The sequence below is a fragment of the Rhincodon typus genome, chromosome 17 (assembly GCF_021869965.1).
Source record: "Rhincodon typus isolate 14 chromosome 17, sRhiTyp1.1, whole genome shotgun sequence".
Taxonomy (NCBI): Eukaryota; Metazoa; Chordata; class Chondrichthyes; order Orectolobiformes; family Rhincodontidae; genus Rhincodon; species Rhincodon typus.
Window position 1 is genome coordinate 15,097,452 of NC_063348.1, and position 15,939 is coordinate 15,113,390.

Genomic DNA, 15,939 nt, shown 5'->3' on the forward strand with positions numbered 1-15,939 from the left:
AGCTTTGTTCTGATGACAGGTAGAGCTTGTATAATCAACACAGTGCTAAGCGCCTTTGAGAAGCTGATGCAGTTCTAATAATGTAACCAGCTTTGGCTTACTCTGACTTTACAAAATCTTTTAAAATGGCAATCAATGCTAGTGACTTGAGGGTAGATATTGTCTCACTGTAAGATGTTGAGTCAGGAATAAAGAAGCTGGTGGGATACTTTTCTAAGAAATTAAATCACTATCAGAAGACGTACCCTGTCATTGTAAAGGAGTAAATGGGATTACATCTCAGATGTCCTCGTTTTTCAAGGACCGCAACTTCCCCCCCTCAGTGGTTGAGAATGCCCTCAACCGTGTCTCCCACATTTCCCGCAACTCATCCCTCACACCCCGTCCCCGCAATAACAACCAAAAAAGAATCCCCCTCGTCCCCACATACCACCCCACCAACCTCCGGATCCAACGCATCATCCTCCGACACTTCCGCCATCTGCAATCCGACCCCACCACCAAAGACATCTTTCCCTCCCCACCCTTATCTGCTTTCCGGAGGGACCACTCTCTCCGTGACTCCCTTGTCCGCTCCACACTCCCCTCCAGCTCCACCACACCCGGCACTTTTCCCTGCAACCGCAGGAAGTGCTACACTTGCCCCCATTCCTCCTCCCTCACCCCCATCCCAGACCCCAAGAAGACTTTCCACATCAAGCAGATGTTCACCTGCACATCTGCCAATGTGCTATACTGCATCCGCTGTACCCGGTGTGGCTTCCTCTACATCGGGGAAACCAAGCGGAGGCTCGGGGACTGCTTTGCAGAACACCTACGCTCGGTTCGCAATAAACAACTGCACCTCCCAGTCGCGAACCATTTCAGCTCCCCCTCCCATTCCTCAGACGACATGTCCATCCTGGGCCTCCTGCAGTGCCACAACGATGCCACCCGAAGGTTGCAGGAACAGCAACTCATATTCCACTTGGGAACCCTGCAGCCCAATGGTATCGACGTGGATTTCACAAGCTTCAAAATCTCCCCTCCCCCCATCGCATCCCAAAACCAGCCCAGCTCGTCCCCGCCTCCCTAACCTGTTCTTCCTCCCACCTATCCCCTCCTCCCACCTCAAGCCGCACCCCCATCTCCTACCCACTAACCTCATCCTGCCCCCTTGACCTGTCCGTCCTCCCTGGACTGACCCACCCCTCCCTACCTCCCCACCTACACTCACCTTTACTGGCTCCACCCCCGCCTCTTTAACCTGTCTGTTTCCTCTCCACCGATCTTCTCCTCTATCCATCTTCTATCTGCCTCCCCCTCTCTCCCTATTTATTTCAGAACCCCCTTCCCCTCCCCCATTTCTGATGAAGGGTCTAGGCCTGAAACGTCAGCCTTTTTGCTCCTATGATGCTGCTTGGCCTGCTGTGTTCATCCAGCTCTGCACCACGTTGTCCTGTAAATGGGATTATTGTTGGCTCTTCAACATTTTTAGACCTATGCCTGACAGATTGCAAAGAAATAATATATACTGACAATAATGTCAGCTTTTGTTGAAACATTTAAACCTCAAATGCAAAATTGTTTAGATGGAGCTTGGTGATTCATGTTGAAGCAATATCATCATAGGGTAGAAGATGAGAAAGAGCAAGTGTGTCAGGCGATAAAGCATCACAGACAATATAAAGCTAGGAGAAACAAATTCAATTCAAGTTACACAATCAGCTGATTGAACCTACCCAAAGCAGTGGAGCTCACCAGTAGTATTAGTTCCTAAATTGGACATGTTTCTAAATTGAACGACATTCTGCATAAGTTCCAGAAAAGTGAATGCAATAATGAAAATAGCTTAGTACCCAAGTTCCTCAGTTAGAAGATTGTATTGATAAACATTGCAATACTTCATTTCTTTCTAAGTTTGATCTATTTAAAGGGGTGCTGGCAAATATCATCAATATAAAAAGCTAAGGAGACATCAGCTTGGATTGCACCACATGGTTTATATCAATGTTGACATTTCGTGCCATTTGAGTTTTAAAATGCCCCAACTACTTTCCAAAGACTTGTGAATCAAGTCGTACCAAAGTGCCAAGCTATGTAGTTTATTTAGACAACGTTGTAATACATAATGATACTTGAGAAGTACATGTAAAATAATTAGAAGATCTGTTTAAACAACTAATTAACTGCCTTGGGAAGAAATCTTAGAATCATAGAATCCTACAGTACAGAAGAGGCCTTTCGTCTCATAAAATCCACGCTGACACAAACTACTTTAAATCTGCACTCGTCCCACTTTCCAGCACTTAACTCGTAGCCTTGGATGAACACTTGAAATGTCATAACATTCAAGGATTTTTTTTTAAATTGTGAGGTTTCCCACCTCAACTACTCTTCCAGGAAGTGAATTCCAGATTCCTATCATCCTCTGGGTGAAAAACGTTTTCCTCAAATTGCAAAATTTGAGAAAGCACTAATAACATAGAATATATTGTCAGGCAAGGGTAAAACGAAACAGGAAGTAATGAATTTTTCACGGATCGTGTGGGTCTTATTGGAAGTTTATGCCAAACTTCACCTCTACTGGTGTACTTTGTTACAAATCAGGCAAGAGTGGTATAGTCACCATACCACTGTGTCCAACATGTTTGCAAAGAAACACGAATGTTCACTGACCTTAATCTGTTCATTTTTGTAGTGAAATTGAAGGCCCAAAATACTGGATTGTTAAGGTGGAATTTATTGATTCAACCATTCAGTATAGAAATTGTTCTCATTGCTAAGAGTGACACATTTTCTTTAATCACATTCTTCATCATATTTTTTAAAATTAGGAAATAAATGACATCAAGTTGTTTAAATATTGCATAAAAATTAGCAAGGATGACTGTCTGTAATGTTTTGTATTGTATATGTATTATATTTCTTGATCATGAAATGTATTTGAAAACAACATTTCATTTTCTTAGACGGTATGTGAGATACCACTTATTTTTACTTTATTTTTGGACCATAAACTGAAAAAGGGAAGAATTTTGCAACTTGAAAAAATCAAGTGTTGCGTATAGTTGAGTTGTGCTAACTTATATAAATTAGAAACCCTTTCTTTGTACTCTTCAAGTTTTTGTTGTTGAAATTGCGTTGTGACAGTAAATAAAACTATTAGTATTACTGAAGAAAATAGGTGTGATTTTCTTTTGTTCTGGCTATTAGTCAGCCAAATCAGTCATTTTAATAGTTTCATTGGGATTCTTACACACTTATACAAGTTTTTGAAGAGTTGTGGAGCAGTAGGCATATTTATTGGAACACTGTTCCAACTTCCTATGGATTATCCAAATCCATAAAGAAAGTTTCAAACAGCCAACTGACTATCAGTGGTGCCACTTCAATTTCAATAATGGACTTTGTCTAGCCATCTCTCAGATCACTTCAGATGAAAGAAAAGAAAATCCCAGACCTCATCCTATCTCTGCTTTGTGTGCTTGATCTCACTTAGCCTTTCTGAGACTACTGTAGAACCTGCTACCTCAACTCCTCCCAAATCATTCCCTAAGAGTAGGGCAACTCAATCTACTGTTAAACTATGGACAATCCCTATAGTTACCTTTTCAGACACTAAGCTGCTCTCCAGGTGCACCAAATGCAAAAATATGGGTGATAATAGGTTCACTTGCCTTATTTAAGATTTTCCAAGGAGTGGCAATCTCACAGATGCCCCAGAGTCCAATTGTCTCAAGGAAAAATTCTGATTTGTTAGAATTGCAAGTTACCTGTATCCTGTGGGGGGGAAAAAATGTTAGTGTCTTCCCATGTAACCTTTTGAGATGGGCTACAGACAGCTGTTCATCTGAAATGTGAATGTATATCTTGATAAGCGCTGTTTCTGCCTCCAACCTTCCAGGTGGGTTGGTCACATGATCCCCACAATGCTGAACCCAATTGCCTTTTAATTATACAATTTTAAAATGGCAATTGGTTAAGGTGTGTACACTTAGACAACATGTGACAACATCTGCTGAAAATATCAAAATCCCTAACTCTGGGTTGATAACTCTGATTGCATTTTACAAGCCAATTGCCTGTACATTTCAGTGATATTTCTCAGAAAACCTTAGAAAGGTTTGAAGAGAGAAAACTGTCTCCAACTCCTGAACTGCAGAGTAGCTCATCCAACACCTCCACAAAGGAATCAAGGGTCACGGAGGATGAGTTTAAAAGTTACAGGCAGTGGAGAAATTGTGTGTGCATGTGTGTGATAGGTAGTACTGCTTCCAGCTATATTGCCAAAAAGACACCTGAACTATATTCATTCTGTATTGTGGACTCAATTAGGAGTAAAGAGCTGTTGGATATCTCTGTTCCATTTGAACTGAAGCAGAAGTTCTAACAGGTGATAGGCAGCTGATTTTTGAAGTCAAACCTCTGGAAAATTCTAAAAGCTTTAGGGACTCTAATGAAACTATGCTACAAACTGTTCAGTATAGTAGAAAGTGGGGGTTGATATGTTGATGAGAAGTATTTACTCGATGTAACCCAGCAAGATTAGAGTTGAGAGAAAATGGTGAATGGGAGATAGATGATTTATATTTTTTTAATAATATTATACTTAGCCAACTGGGAGCCAGGAAAGATTGAAGTCACTGAGATAATGAACTGCTTGCAAATGAATGTGGAGTCTCTAGCTTAATGCTGCAGAAGCTCAGGTGCTATTGAATAGGGGAAAATGTTGTAGATGCTATATAATAAACAGAGACAATAATTTATTACAAAACAGATTTAAGTTGTCAAGTTGTCTCGCTTGTTGTAAATTACTTGAGGTGCGGTGACTATGTTAGAGACAAACATGCAACCATCTCTACAATGGAAATCAGTGAAAAACAAATTAAGCATTGCTTTTCAAAGATTTTCCCACAGTGACTCCATTTTAAGGCTTGAAAATTGTTGTGACCCCTTCAGTGGAACAACAAAAGTGGGTTGGTTGGTATGAGGTTGGGGTGTTGCTGTGAGAGCTGGAGTATAGTTGCTACAATTCTGTCACAGTTCCATGGTGGATATTTCTGCCCTAGAACTCCCAAGTTTAAGCTTGAAATTCCACTTGAGGCTCTTGGGGAAGCAGTTTGTGTTTAGGGCTATGGTGTTTTGTGTACAAATGTGTGCCAGCTTTATCTTAAAGTATTTATTCCTTATACTTGTTTTATGACAATTTAAATACTGTGGTATCTAGAAACCAATGCTTTCCTTGAGTTTTGTGGCTTTATGTTTAAAGAAGTGATGATAATTATTGAGCATATTGATGAAATCTTCTAATTCTGCTACTGGTGAATGCAAGTACCCGGTATATCAGCAAAAATACCGAAAGTGATATTACTGCATGTGTGCATCATCAAATAATAAAGGAGTTAGAGAGAATGAAAAGTGCCCCTAAGATCAAAACTTAGTTCCCAAAAATCAAAAGTAACCATTGAGGAAATCTCAAGAGGACGCCTTGAAACAAAATGTTTTGACTCCTGCCCTCTAATAGAGAGGGCAGAATGCAGATTCACACTTCACTTCTTCATTTATACTATTGAATGCTGGCTAATAGCAGCATTTTTTTTAGTGTTTGGCAGTACAAGAAGTGCAAAACATGATACCAAGTCATATCTTTATAGCATAATCCTTCATCCATTCATATTTGAGCAAACACTTTTCGGTAGGAAATCGCAAAGTATACATGAACAGATCCAGATGAATACATTCTCAGCAAATGCTATGCTACAGGTCACTCCACAACCACTTAAAAGTGATTGAAGCAGAGAGGGAAATGGGATTTAAGTGGTAGTGGCATAACAACAATGGGATCCATCATAGCTAAACTTGATTTTAATATCTCTAGAAATACACCTTTCAAGATGAGTTGCTGCTAGTTAAGAACAGAAACAGTTTTTATTTCTCTTTTAGGGATTACAAAGACATTGCTGTAGCTAACTATAATTCAAGCTGAGATCAGCTGACTAATCATAAATTGGACAATAAACTAGAAATCTCCTGGCTTGAATGAATCAGTTCCACTAAATTACATGCATTTACCAAATCTTCTGTTGGAGATCTACACATTAATTTTGTCCAAATTTGGTATTGTTTTAGTTTTTGGATTACAAAAAATAATCTATGTTTTTAATTCTCATTTACTTAGGTGTTTTGCAGTGATAGGATACAGAGGATATCAACAGAAATTGTCATTGCAAATACCACAGTGTATGCAATTTGGTGTGATAGCACATGAATTCCTACATGCAATTGGCTTCCACCATGAACATTGCAGGAGTGATCGTAATAAATATGTCAGGATTTTTATGCGTAATGTTATACCTGGTAAGAACATCTAGTTTGGTTCATGAGTGTTTATATATGCCCAGTTAAACTTACCATAAAATATATTATTTTAGCTGTTCAGTACTGAGAGCAAGTTAAACCTGTTTACTGCTGTAATAATATTTGGGGGACGTGGTTAACTCAGTTGTCTGGTTGACTAGTTTATAATAGAGTGGTGCAAGCTGTGCAGGTTCAATTACCATACTGACTGAAGTTACCACTTCTTAGTCTTGCAAAGTGTCTGAGATGTAGCGACTGTCAGGTTAGACTCACCATCAGGCATCCCTCTCCATGGGAATGTAGAATATGCACATAATGTTACAATCTACTTTAGATAATTTATTAAATAGTCTTATTAGCTAATTGGGTGTTTTACTTGCACAGTGAGTAAATTAAGGAAATATATATTTGAAATATATATTTAATTACATGCATGGAAAAAACACCCTCTGCGACTCCTCAGGTATTGAAGCAGTCAGTGTCCATATGCAGCAGGTCCTGGACAATATTCAGGCTTAGCCTGTTAATTGGCAAGTATATTCATGATACACAAGTGCCAGACAATGACCGTTTCCAACATAAAAAAATCTAACCATTTTCCCTTTATATTCGATGCATTAGAATCACTGAATCCCCAACTAGAAACATCTTGGGGGTTTACCATTGACAAAGTAATGGACTGTGGCTACAAGAGCAGGTCAGAGAATGGAAATTCTACAGTGAGTATCTCACCTGATTCCCCAAAGCCCTTACACCATCTACAATGAACAGGTCAGATGTTGTATAATGGAATTTGTATATACACATGAGGATGGCGTAACTGATGATGTTACGCTGACATCAGCAGGGCAGAGTAGAGCAAAAGAACAAACCAGAGAGAATCCTGCAATGGAATGGGAGTAAGACTCTACAGTAGACAGCTGTACTCAATTACCTTTGAATATGTATATTTAAAAGTGTGACAGGACTGAAGAGAGTGAGAAACCCTTACTCTTAAATCTGTTAGCTATAATTCTCAATCTTTATGCTAAGGGGAAATACTTGTCTATCCACTCTGTCCAATCCCATCATGATTTAAAATATCTCTAATAAATCTCTTAATCGCTGAAAATAAACACGGAGATAGAAAAGGCAAGTTAAGAAAGACAGTATGATAATAATCACAGCAGAGTTCAGTATGCAGTTGGACATGAAAAATCAGGTTGGTAGCAGATCCCAAGCAAAGGAATTTGTGGAATGTCTATGAGATGGTTTTGTTGGAGCAGTTTGTGGTAAAGCCCAGTAGGGAACAGGCAATTCTGGACTTGGTGATGTGTAATGAGGCAGACTTGATTTAGGGAGCTTAAGGTGAAGGAACCTGTAGGGAACAGTGACCATAGTATGTTAGAATTCACCCTGCAATTTGAGAGGGAAAAGCTGGAATCAGATGTACTCATAACAAATGAGTAAAGGTAACTACAACAGGAGGGACGAGATGGCCGGAGTTGATTTGAAGGGGAGCCTGGTAAAGAAGACAGTGCAGCAGCAATGGCAGGAGTTTCTGAGGTAATTCAGGAGACACAGCAGAAATCCATCCCAAGGAAGAAGAAACATACTGGGGAGAGGGCAAGGCAGCCATAGCTGACAGGGGAAGTCAAGGACAACATAAAAGCAAAACAAAAAATATACAATATGTTGAAGATTAATGGGAAGCTTTTAAAAACTAGCGGAGTACAACTAAAAATGTAATGAGTGGGGAAGAAGATGAAATATGAAAGTAAGCTAGCCAGTAACATGAGAAAAGATTGCAAGAGATTTTTTATTAGATATATAAAAGGTAAGAGAGAGGCAAGAGTGGACATTGGACTGGTGGCAGATGAAATTAGAGATGTAGTAATTGGAAACAAAGACAGCAAGTGGGAGGCGTTTAGTTTGGGAAACTTAGTCGGCAAGGACTAGTTGGACCAAAGGGTCGGTTTCCATGCTATGTGACTCTATCTTCTCCAAGGAGAACATATCCTGTTTCTTTGATCTATCTACATAGCTGAAGTCTCTCAAACCTAGAAGGATTCTTGTAAATATTTTCTGCATCAATTAAAGTATTTGGTGAATGCAAGTTTTTTAAAAATAAGTTGTCACCATAACATCTATCCTTTTGTACTCTTTATAAAGCCCAAGATCTCAGGCAGTTACATGATATCACAACATGTGTTGTTTCAGCATGAAGCATCTTGTCTTCAGTCGTTTTCTCTGTGTAATGGAGTCAGTGTAGTGCCATCAATCAATTAGGTACATGTGTAATGCACCATGACCATAAAACCCAAACTATGCATGTAAGTCTGTAATATTGTAGCCTCTCAAATGGTTGGTGTTCCTAATAAACTTCTCAATAAGAACCCTGACTCTTTGTTGTATAAAGTGCATAAAAACATAAAAAATGGGAGCAGGAATAAGGCATTTGACCTCTCAAGCCTGCTCCACCATTCATATGATTATCAAGCTCAGTACCTAATTCTGCACTCCCCCATATCCCTTGATCCCTTTAGCCTCAAAAGCAGTATCTACCCCTTCTTGAAACTACATAATGGTTTGACCCCCACCACTTTCTATGTCAGTGAATTCCATAGGTTTGTCACTCTTATCTCGGTCCTAAAAGGTTTACCCCTTATACTTAAACTATGACACTTGGTGCTGGATAGCCAACCATCGGGAATACCCTTCCTGCATGTAAACTGTCTAGTCATATGAGCTAACATGTAGAAAACCACAAAGCACATCAGAGGCAACACATCAGTCTGGATTCATACCTGAGGCTGCAGAAGCACCTTTCAATCCCCTCACTATAAAATCCCCCAATCAATATTTCTCTGCCAGTTTTTCTTCCACCCTCCTCGTACTGCTCAGTTACCCATGGTGACATGGATGTGACTCTGGCTACAAACCGCAGATAAATTATCACCCTCATTATTATTCAGAACTGAAAATTACAGAGTGGAATGCACTCATGTGACCTCTGCATTCCCTACCTTTTACAATTTGACAGTCTGGTGGTCAAATCCCTATCTCCCTTTGTGCGTTTAAGTTATGGAGTACATATATCTATAAACATGTTATCCGTGTAATTCTTAGCCTCACAAATGAACTGCAGTGATACCAGCCATTGCTAAAGTTCTAAAACCCAGAGCTCAGGCTACTGCAACTGACCACAATTCCTCCATGAATAGTGATTCCGAATTGGGGAATCATCGTGGAGTTCCCATTTTGTGCAGGGCCATCTCTTGTAGGAGCTGACCTGGTATTATTTCTTTATTAATATGTAACCTTTTCAACCACTAATAAACTTTGCCAATGGTAATAAACCTTACCACTGGTAGCAAGCATTTGTCATTATAGTAAAGCTCACTACTATTAATAAACCATACCAATACAAACAAACCCTACTAAAACTTAATACACGTTGTGAAAATGCAAAGTAAAACTCAGCAACTGCTCATTTGTGTTTTGTTGGTAATAGTTATGAATTTTAATGTTTTTTACCATTCTAATTATTAAGCCTCAGACTCCAAACAGCAATATACATCAATTAACTTATGACTTCCCTGTGAGTCCAGGTTGAAATTTTTTTTCAAACCCAGCTTTCTATGGAATCTGCAGTTGTAGCTTTGTGTGTCATCGCTATTTTCCAGGTAACTCAAGCGAGGCTGTTTGCCTCCAGGTGCCCCTTTTTCTCACTTTGACATCAAGTGGATAGTAGGTGCTGTTTTCAGCAGCTCACTTGAGACAGTGTCAGCTTTTTTAAAAAGTTGTCTAATTTTTCCAAGGTTGTTGTTCAGCCTTTTCAAGTTTTTTTTTTATATTGGTATTTATGGGTTAAAGAAAAACAGATCTGTTTTAATTAATTCCCAATTTGTTTTCTTCACAGAGCTACGATATAATTTTAATGCTTTGCAAACAAATAATCTGGGCACAGCGTATGATTATACCTCAATCATGCACTATGGCAGGTGAGTCTTAGACTTCATCAGCATCTCTCTGTTCTGGCTTACTATCAAAAATCCCCTTACCCACCTACCTCTTTCATATATCTCTCTCTCTCTGAGCTCCGTCTCCACCTATCTGCTCATCACCCCTCACCAACAACTCCATCTTCACTATAAATGCTACCTTTTACTAGCTGCTATCAGCACTGATGAAGAGTCATTGGACTCAAAATGTTAACTCTGCTTTCTCCCCACAGATAGTGTCAGACCTGCTGACTTTCTTTTGCAATTCCTGTTTTTGAGTCTTAGACTAGTTGTTTGCATTTATTTATGTGCAAAAACATGCCCACTCATGTGTTCACCCATTTTTCTGCAGACAAATAACTTAACTGGTAAATCTTGTGCAGAACCAGTTGGTGTACTAGTCAAATGACCATTAAAATGGTTATCAGGGAACCACAGAATCACAAAATTCCTCTTATCCCTCTGCATTAAGACTTCAATCTGTTGTAAGATATTGCCTGAAATGTGTTGAGTTTTTGGATGATGTAACTGTATTGGTTTGTAAGGATAATGAGGTTGAGATGGTGTGCATGGGCTTCCAAAAGCATTTCATCAAGTGGCTGAAAATTGAAACTAGTGCAGTAAAAAGATACTATCAATGCAAAGTTTGCTGAGCAGATAGTAGACTGGAGCGATTCCCTAGGAGTCAGTATGAAGACCACCATTTTTCTTGATAAATTAATGATATGGATGTGGATGTGCAATTCCAAAGGGGATGCAGTAGCAGATGGATCTGGAGGTGTATGTATACAAATCATTGCAAGTCACAGAGTTCTTGAGAAAGTGGTTGAAAAACTGATGGATTGTCTTGGGCATAGATTACAAAAACAAAGTTGTAGCAAACAGTAACTGAATCATATATTTGTATAGGACTTGTAACACAATAAAATGTTGCAATCTGTTTCTTGGAGCATTATAAAAAGAAGACAACATTGTTATGAAGATGCTTTATTTGTAATAATTTTGTGGATTTGAGTTTCAAAGATTTTGGAAATGGCTGGATTTTTTAAAATGGTCAATGAAAAGACACATTAGAACTACCAACATTTCTTGGAAATTACATGGATCCAGATCATTCCTGACCTCAGTTGCTTAAACTTACTTCACAGAAAATACCTATAAGCTTTAATAGCTGTTCAGTTTGAACAGTGTTTTCAGGCTTAGTATTTGTTTTTGGATTTTTCAATTGAGGGGGGCCTACTACAGAACAAACTGGTCAGCTAATGCCTCTGTTGCTGAAACATCTTTGCTGTGAAATCATGGTGAAACCTGATTATTCTTCTGGAAGAATGACTGAAAGAACCTCTCAGTTTTGCATTTGCTGAGAAAGCTGTGGCTTCCAAAACCCCAGGTACACCATGTGTGATTCGTGATCTGACCTTTTCAACAGACTTTGGAAAACTTTAAAACTTATCCACCTGTTCTCTACGCCAGTTCTGAAGAAGGGTCACTGGACCCAAAATGTTGACTCTGCTTTCTCTCCACAGATGCTGCCAGACCTGCTGGGTTTCTCCAACTATTTTTGTTTTTGTTTAAGATTTCCAGCATCTGCAATTTTTTGATTTTTTTTTTCTGCACCTTATCTGTTTTTGCCTTCAAGAACAACCACCCTTAATCCAGAAAATGAATGTTTCCTTTTTTTAAAAAAAACAAACATTGCAAAGTGTGACGATACTATGGATTTAAGAGGTGTATTTTGTCCTTTCTTTATGAAGAAAAGTTGCAACGGAGGTGCCGAGCAGACTGTTCAAAGCCAATAAAGTTTGTGAGGTCTTCGTTTCTTTTTAAAGTTGGAACAATAGAAACTGCTTGAATGGGTGGAGTCAAGCTCGAACAGAACCAGGAATTTTAGTTTTAGCTTTCTGTAGTTGCTGGGATTTAAATCTGGATGTGGAAGCTGCTTTTCCTCCCTCTGTTATAGCTAAAGCTGGGCTTCTCTTCTGCAGCAAGAATCGCAGGTGACACAATATATTTTACTGAATTTGCCTTTGCAAAGTGTGTGTTTATGGGATGTTACTATACTGGAACAGTTATCTAATTTTGTTAAGCATTAACAGTTACAGTTAAGCCAATTCTTTTCTTTTTGTCTGTATTTTAACTGTAGTGTAAAAATTAAGTGTGTTTTGCTTAAAGTTGAATAGTTTGATCAGTGAAATTGCACCTGGAATGTAATGCTTTACACTTACCTTTAAATTAAGAAAATGTTAAGATCTAGGCTAACTCCATAACATGTTTTGAGAAGATACGGTCTTGTCCATAACAAGAGAGGAAGCCCTTTTATGTCTTCTTTACCTGATATATGTATATTTGTGTGTGTGTGTGTATATGAATGAACTTATAGGTGTGTTTCAGGTTAGTTAATGGGTGAACATTTATATATTCATTTTACAAATTGTGTGTTAGTCAATTCTGCATCCTCATTGAATTAGTTTTGTTTTAGAAGTCAATAATTGTGTTTTTCAAAAAAACCTGGCTGATGGACCTTATCATTCTAAGTCTACTATGAAGAAAAATAATGATTAGGCACATCAGCACGTGGTTGTAACATTTTTATTTAGTGGTGTGACCTATGGAATAATGGGACTAGAGCAACAGTCGGCCCCTCCCATCTCCGTGGTAACAGCAGGAAGCCACATGTAATGATATTAGGTTCAATGACCAAAAGGTTGGTCAAAGAGAAAGGCTTTAAAGAGAGTCCTATTGGAAGAAAGTAAGGTAGAGAGGCAGAAAGTTGTAGAGTGACTACCTTTGTGAGACAGAACTCTAGTTGAGGCAGAAGCAGTGTTTTAAAGAAGTGGCCATGCCATTCCTTTAATTACCAAGGTCTAGAAAGCCCACTAGGATTCCATTCATAAAAAGTCTTTGACTATCATTCTGAGCTTCCTGCCACTAAATCAATTCTGGATCCAATTTGCCAAATTGCCCTGGATACCATTGATTCTTGGCTGCTTAACCCGTCTGCCATGTGAGACCTTGACAAAAGTATTACTGAAGTCCATGTAGACTGCATCTACTGCATTACCCTCATCACCACACCTGGTGACCTCCTTGAAAAATTGAATCAAATTTGTTAGACATGATCGCCCCCTTACAAAAAAATACTGACTATTCTTGATCAATCCTTACCTCTTCAAGTTTTAATTCATTCTGTATCTCAGAAGTCGCACTGGCCTGTAGTTTCCTGGCTTATCTCTACCATCCTTCTTGAATAGTGGTACCACTCTAGCTGTCCTCCAGACCTCTGGCACCCCCACCCCTCTGCTGTGGTCCGAGAGGGTTCAAGCTGCTGCAATTTCCTGAAATATGCCTCATCTGGGTCTGGGGGTTTATCCACTTTCAAGCCTGCTTTAACTGCTAATAGCTGCTGTCTCTCCAGGTTGATTCATTCAAGTATGCCACAGTCTCCCTCATCGATTTCTATGTGAATATCGACCTCCTCTACAGTGAATACAGGTGCAAAGTACTCATTAAAATCTCAGCTATGTCTTTTGGCTCTACATACATATTACCTCCTTGATCCCGAATGGAACAATGATATATTTTCAGTCAGGAGGTGAGTGTTTTGGAGGGGAACTTGCAGGAGATTGTGGCCAATGTCTCTGCTGCCCTTGCCCTTCTAGATGGAAGTGGTTGTGTGTTTGGAAGGAGCCCTAGTGAATTTTTGCAGTGCACACTGCTGTTACTGAATGTCAGTGGTGGATAAAGTGAATGTTCGTGGATGTAGTGCCAGTCAAGCAAGTTACTTTGACCAAATGGTCATACAGAGAAATGGGCAGGGTCTTGACCTCAGTCCAGTTTAGGGTTGAGTTTCTGTCAATAAGGGAGTCCTGGCACCATCAGTCACAGGCACACTCTGCAGCTTAGCAGCAACTAGCCAATCACAGTCAGGAGGTCTGACTATAATCTGACCTGTACGGTCATTACAAGCAGTCAGGGGAATTGCATATCATCAGTCGGGGAGCTGCAGAGATAGTGGTCAGGAGTCTGGTCAGTCACAGTCATTTCTAGGGGCCGTTGTTGAAGTCGCTCACAAGTATGAGGAGAATACAGTCCTGGAGGTCTATGCATCAATCATTGAAAAGGGTGGGTACAAAGTGGGGGAGCTGTAAGAGCAATGGGAGACTCAATGCCTTGAGGAGGTGGTGCAGTCATGCATGTGGGGAAAGAAGAAGCGAGCGTTGACGTGGACCAAAGACAGTGATGGGGAGATTCTCAAGGTATGATGGGAATATGCGTGTCAGCATTCAAGGACATGGTAGCGTATGGTGGATAGGTGGTGATTGACAGTGACCACCACCAAGCCTCCACAGACATCAATGAGGTGTAATATTGGGGCTCAGGGAGAGGGGAGAACAATTGGAGGCAAAGTTCAACGTGATCGGTCTCCAAGAGTGGAATGGGTGGAAATGGGCTGCTGGAACAGTGCAAAGTAAAATGTGTCATTGGAGGTTTTGTTGGAGTACCTGGCAACCAGGTGGAGCTTAGCGCTGATGATGTCCACTTTGAACTGCATGAGTTCCCATCATTTGCTGTTCTGTAAATGCTGACTGCAAATAGAAAATGTTTGGATCAATGCATAGGGTGGCAGCATAAATATCAGTTTGGTGGGTGAAAGCGCAGGATTCACTTCAACTGGATGATTGGATACTGAAGTGGCAAATAACTGAAGCATGCACTTGCAAGCTAGATTGAATTAGTAATAATTTCACTGTCCATTTGCAATACATGTAGATTGAACATGCTTAGTATTAAAATGCTGGTCAGTGTGATGGCACCATGCTGTTGATGCTTGCAAATGCAACATTGGCATCATTGTGAAACTTTCAGGAGTACTGTGGGAGGTGGAGACCATTGCGTCATCATTTGTCGTGTCAGCTTTGTGATAGACTTGCTGAATGTAGTGATAAGTCTCAAGATTGAGGTGGGTCTGGGGTGGGACGGAGGTTGGAGTGCTGCAAGCATTCACTTTTTGATATATTTTTGTTGGTCACACAGCTGGCACAACACCTTCACCAGGTTGGTGCACGTGTTGAGGCTGAAGCTGAAAGCATGATGGAGAAATGATCTTCGTTATCAGTGTCCAGCATGACTGTCTCTTTGAATGGAGTGTGTGCAGCTCTCATCTGCAGAGCATGCCATCACTGACTGTTGTCAGTGTTAAAAACATGTTTTTCTCCATTTTAGCTATTTTAATTTTTGTTGTTGCAGTGACTTCCAAGATCCATATGTGGCAGCAGCTTCTGGAAACAGAAGCTGTTCATTGACATACCAATTGATGTGCGCAGAACTTCCCAGTGGCCACAGAACTGAGAGGGAAAATTGATTTTGTTCCTTATGTTCCCAACTTAGTAATTTCCGCTAAAAGTCATGTGTGCAGCTGCTGGTAGAATGTTTGTCACCGTGGTATCTTCCTAAGAAGGTGAAGGCTGTTTCCCGTCGCCCAGGATAATAGCAAGCTTAACTGCAGCAGCAGGATACTGTGGAGACCGAACAAGTCCCAGTTCAAGCAGGGCCCTTCAGGTTGCATGGGGCCTGCAGGAAGACCAGAAGAGTTCAACCCAACTCCATTCCATGGGTA

At 40.0% G+C, this 15,939-nt stretch overlaps 1 protein-coding gene across 1 annotated transcript in view; it reads left to right on the forward strand.

Moving 5' to 3' along the window:
• Window positions 1–15,939, forward strand: part of LOC109930082 (low choriolytic enzyme-like) — a 70,319-nt gene that overhangs the window by 38,827 nt on the left and 15,553 nt on the right. The window contains exons 4-5 of the mRNA XM_048607297.1: window positions 6,161–6,339; window positions 10,241–10,322. Coding sequence (XP_048463254.1) covers window positions 6,161–6,339; window positions 10,241–10,322 — 261 coding nt within the window. The remainder of the gene's footprint in view (window positions 1–6,160; window positions 6,340–10,240; window positions 10,323–15,939) is intronic.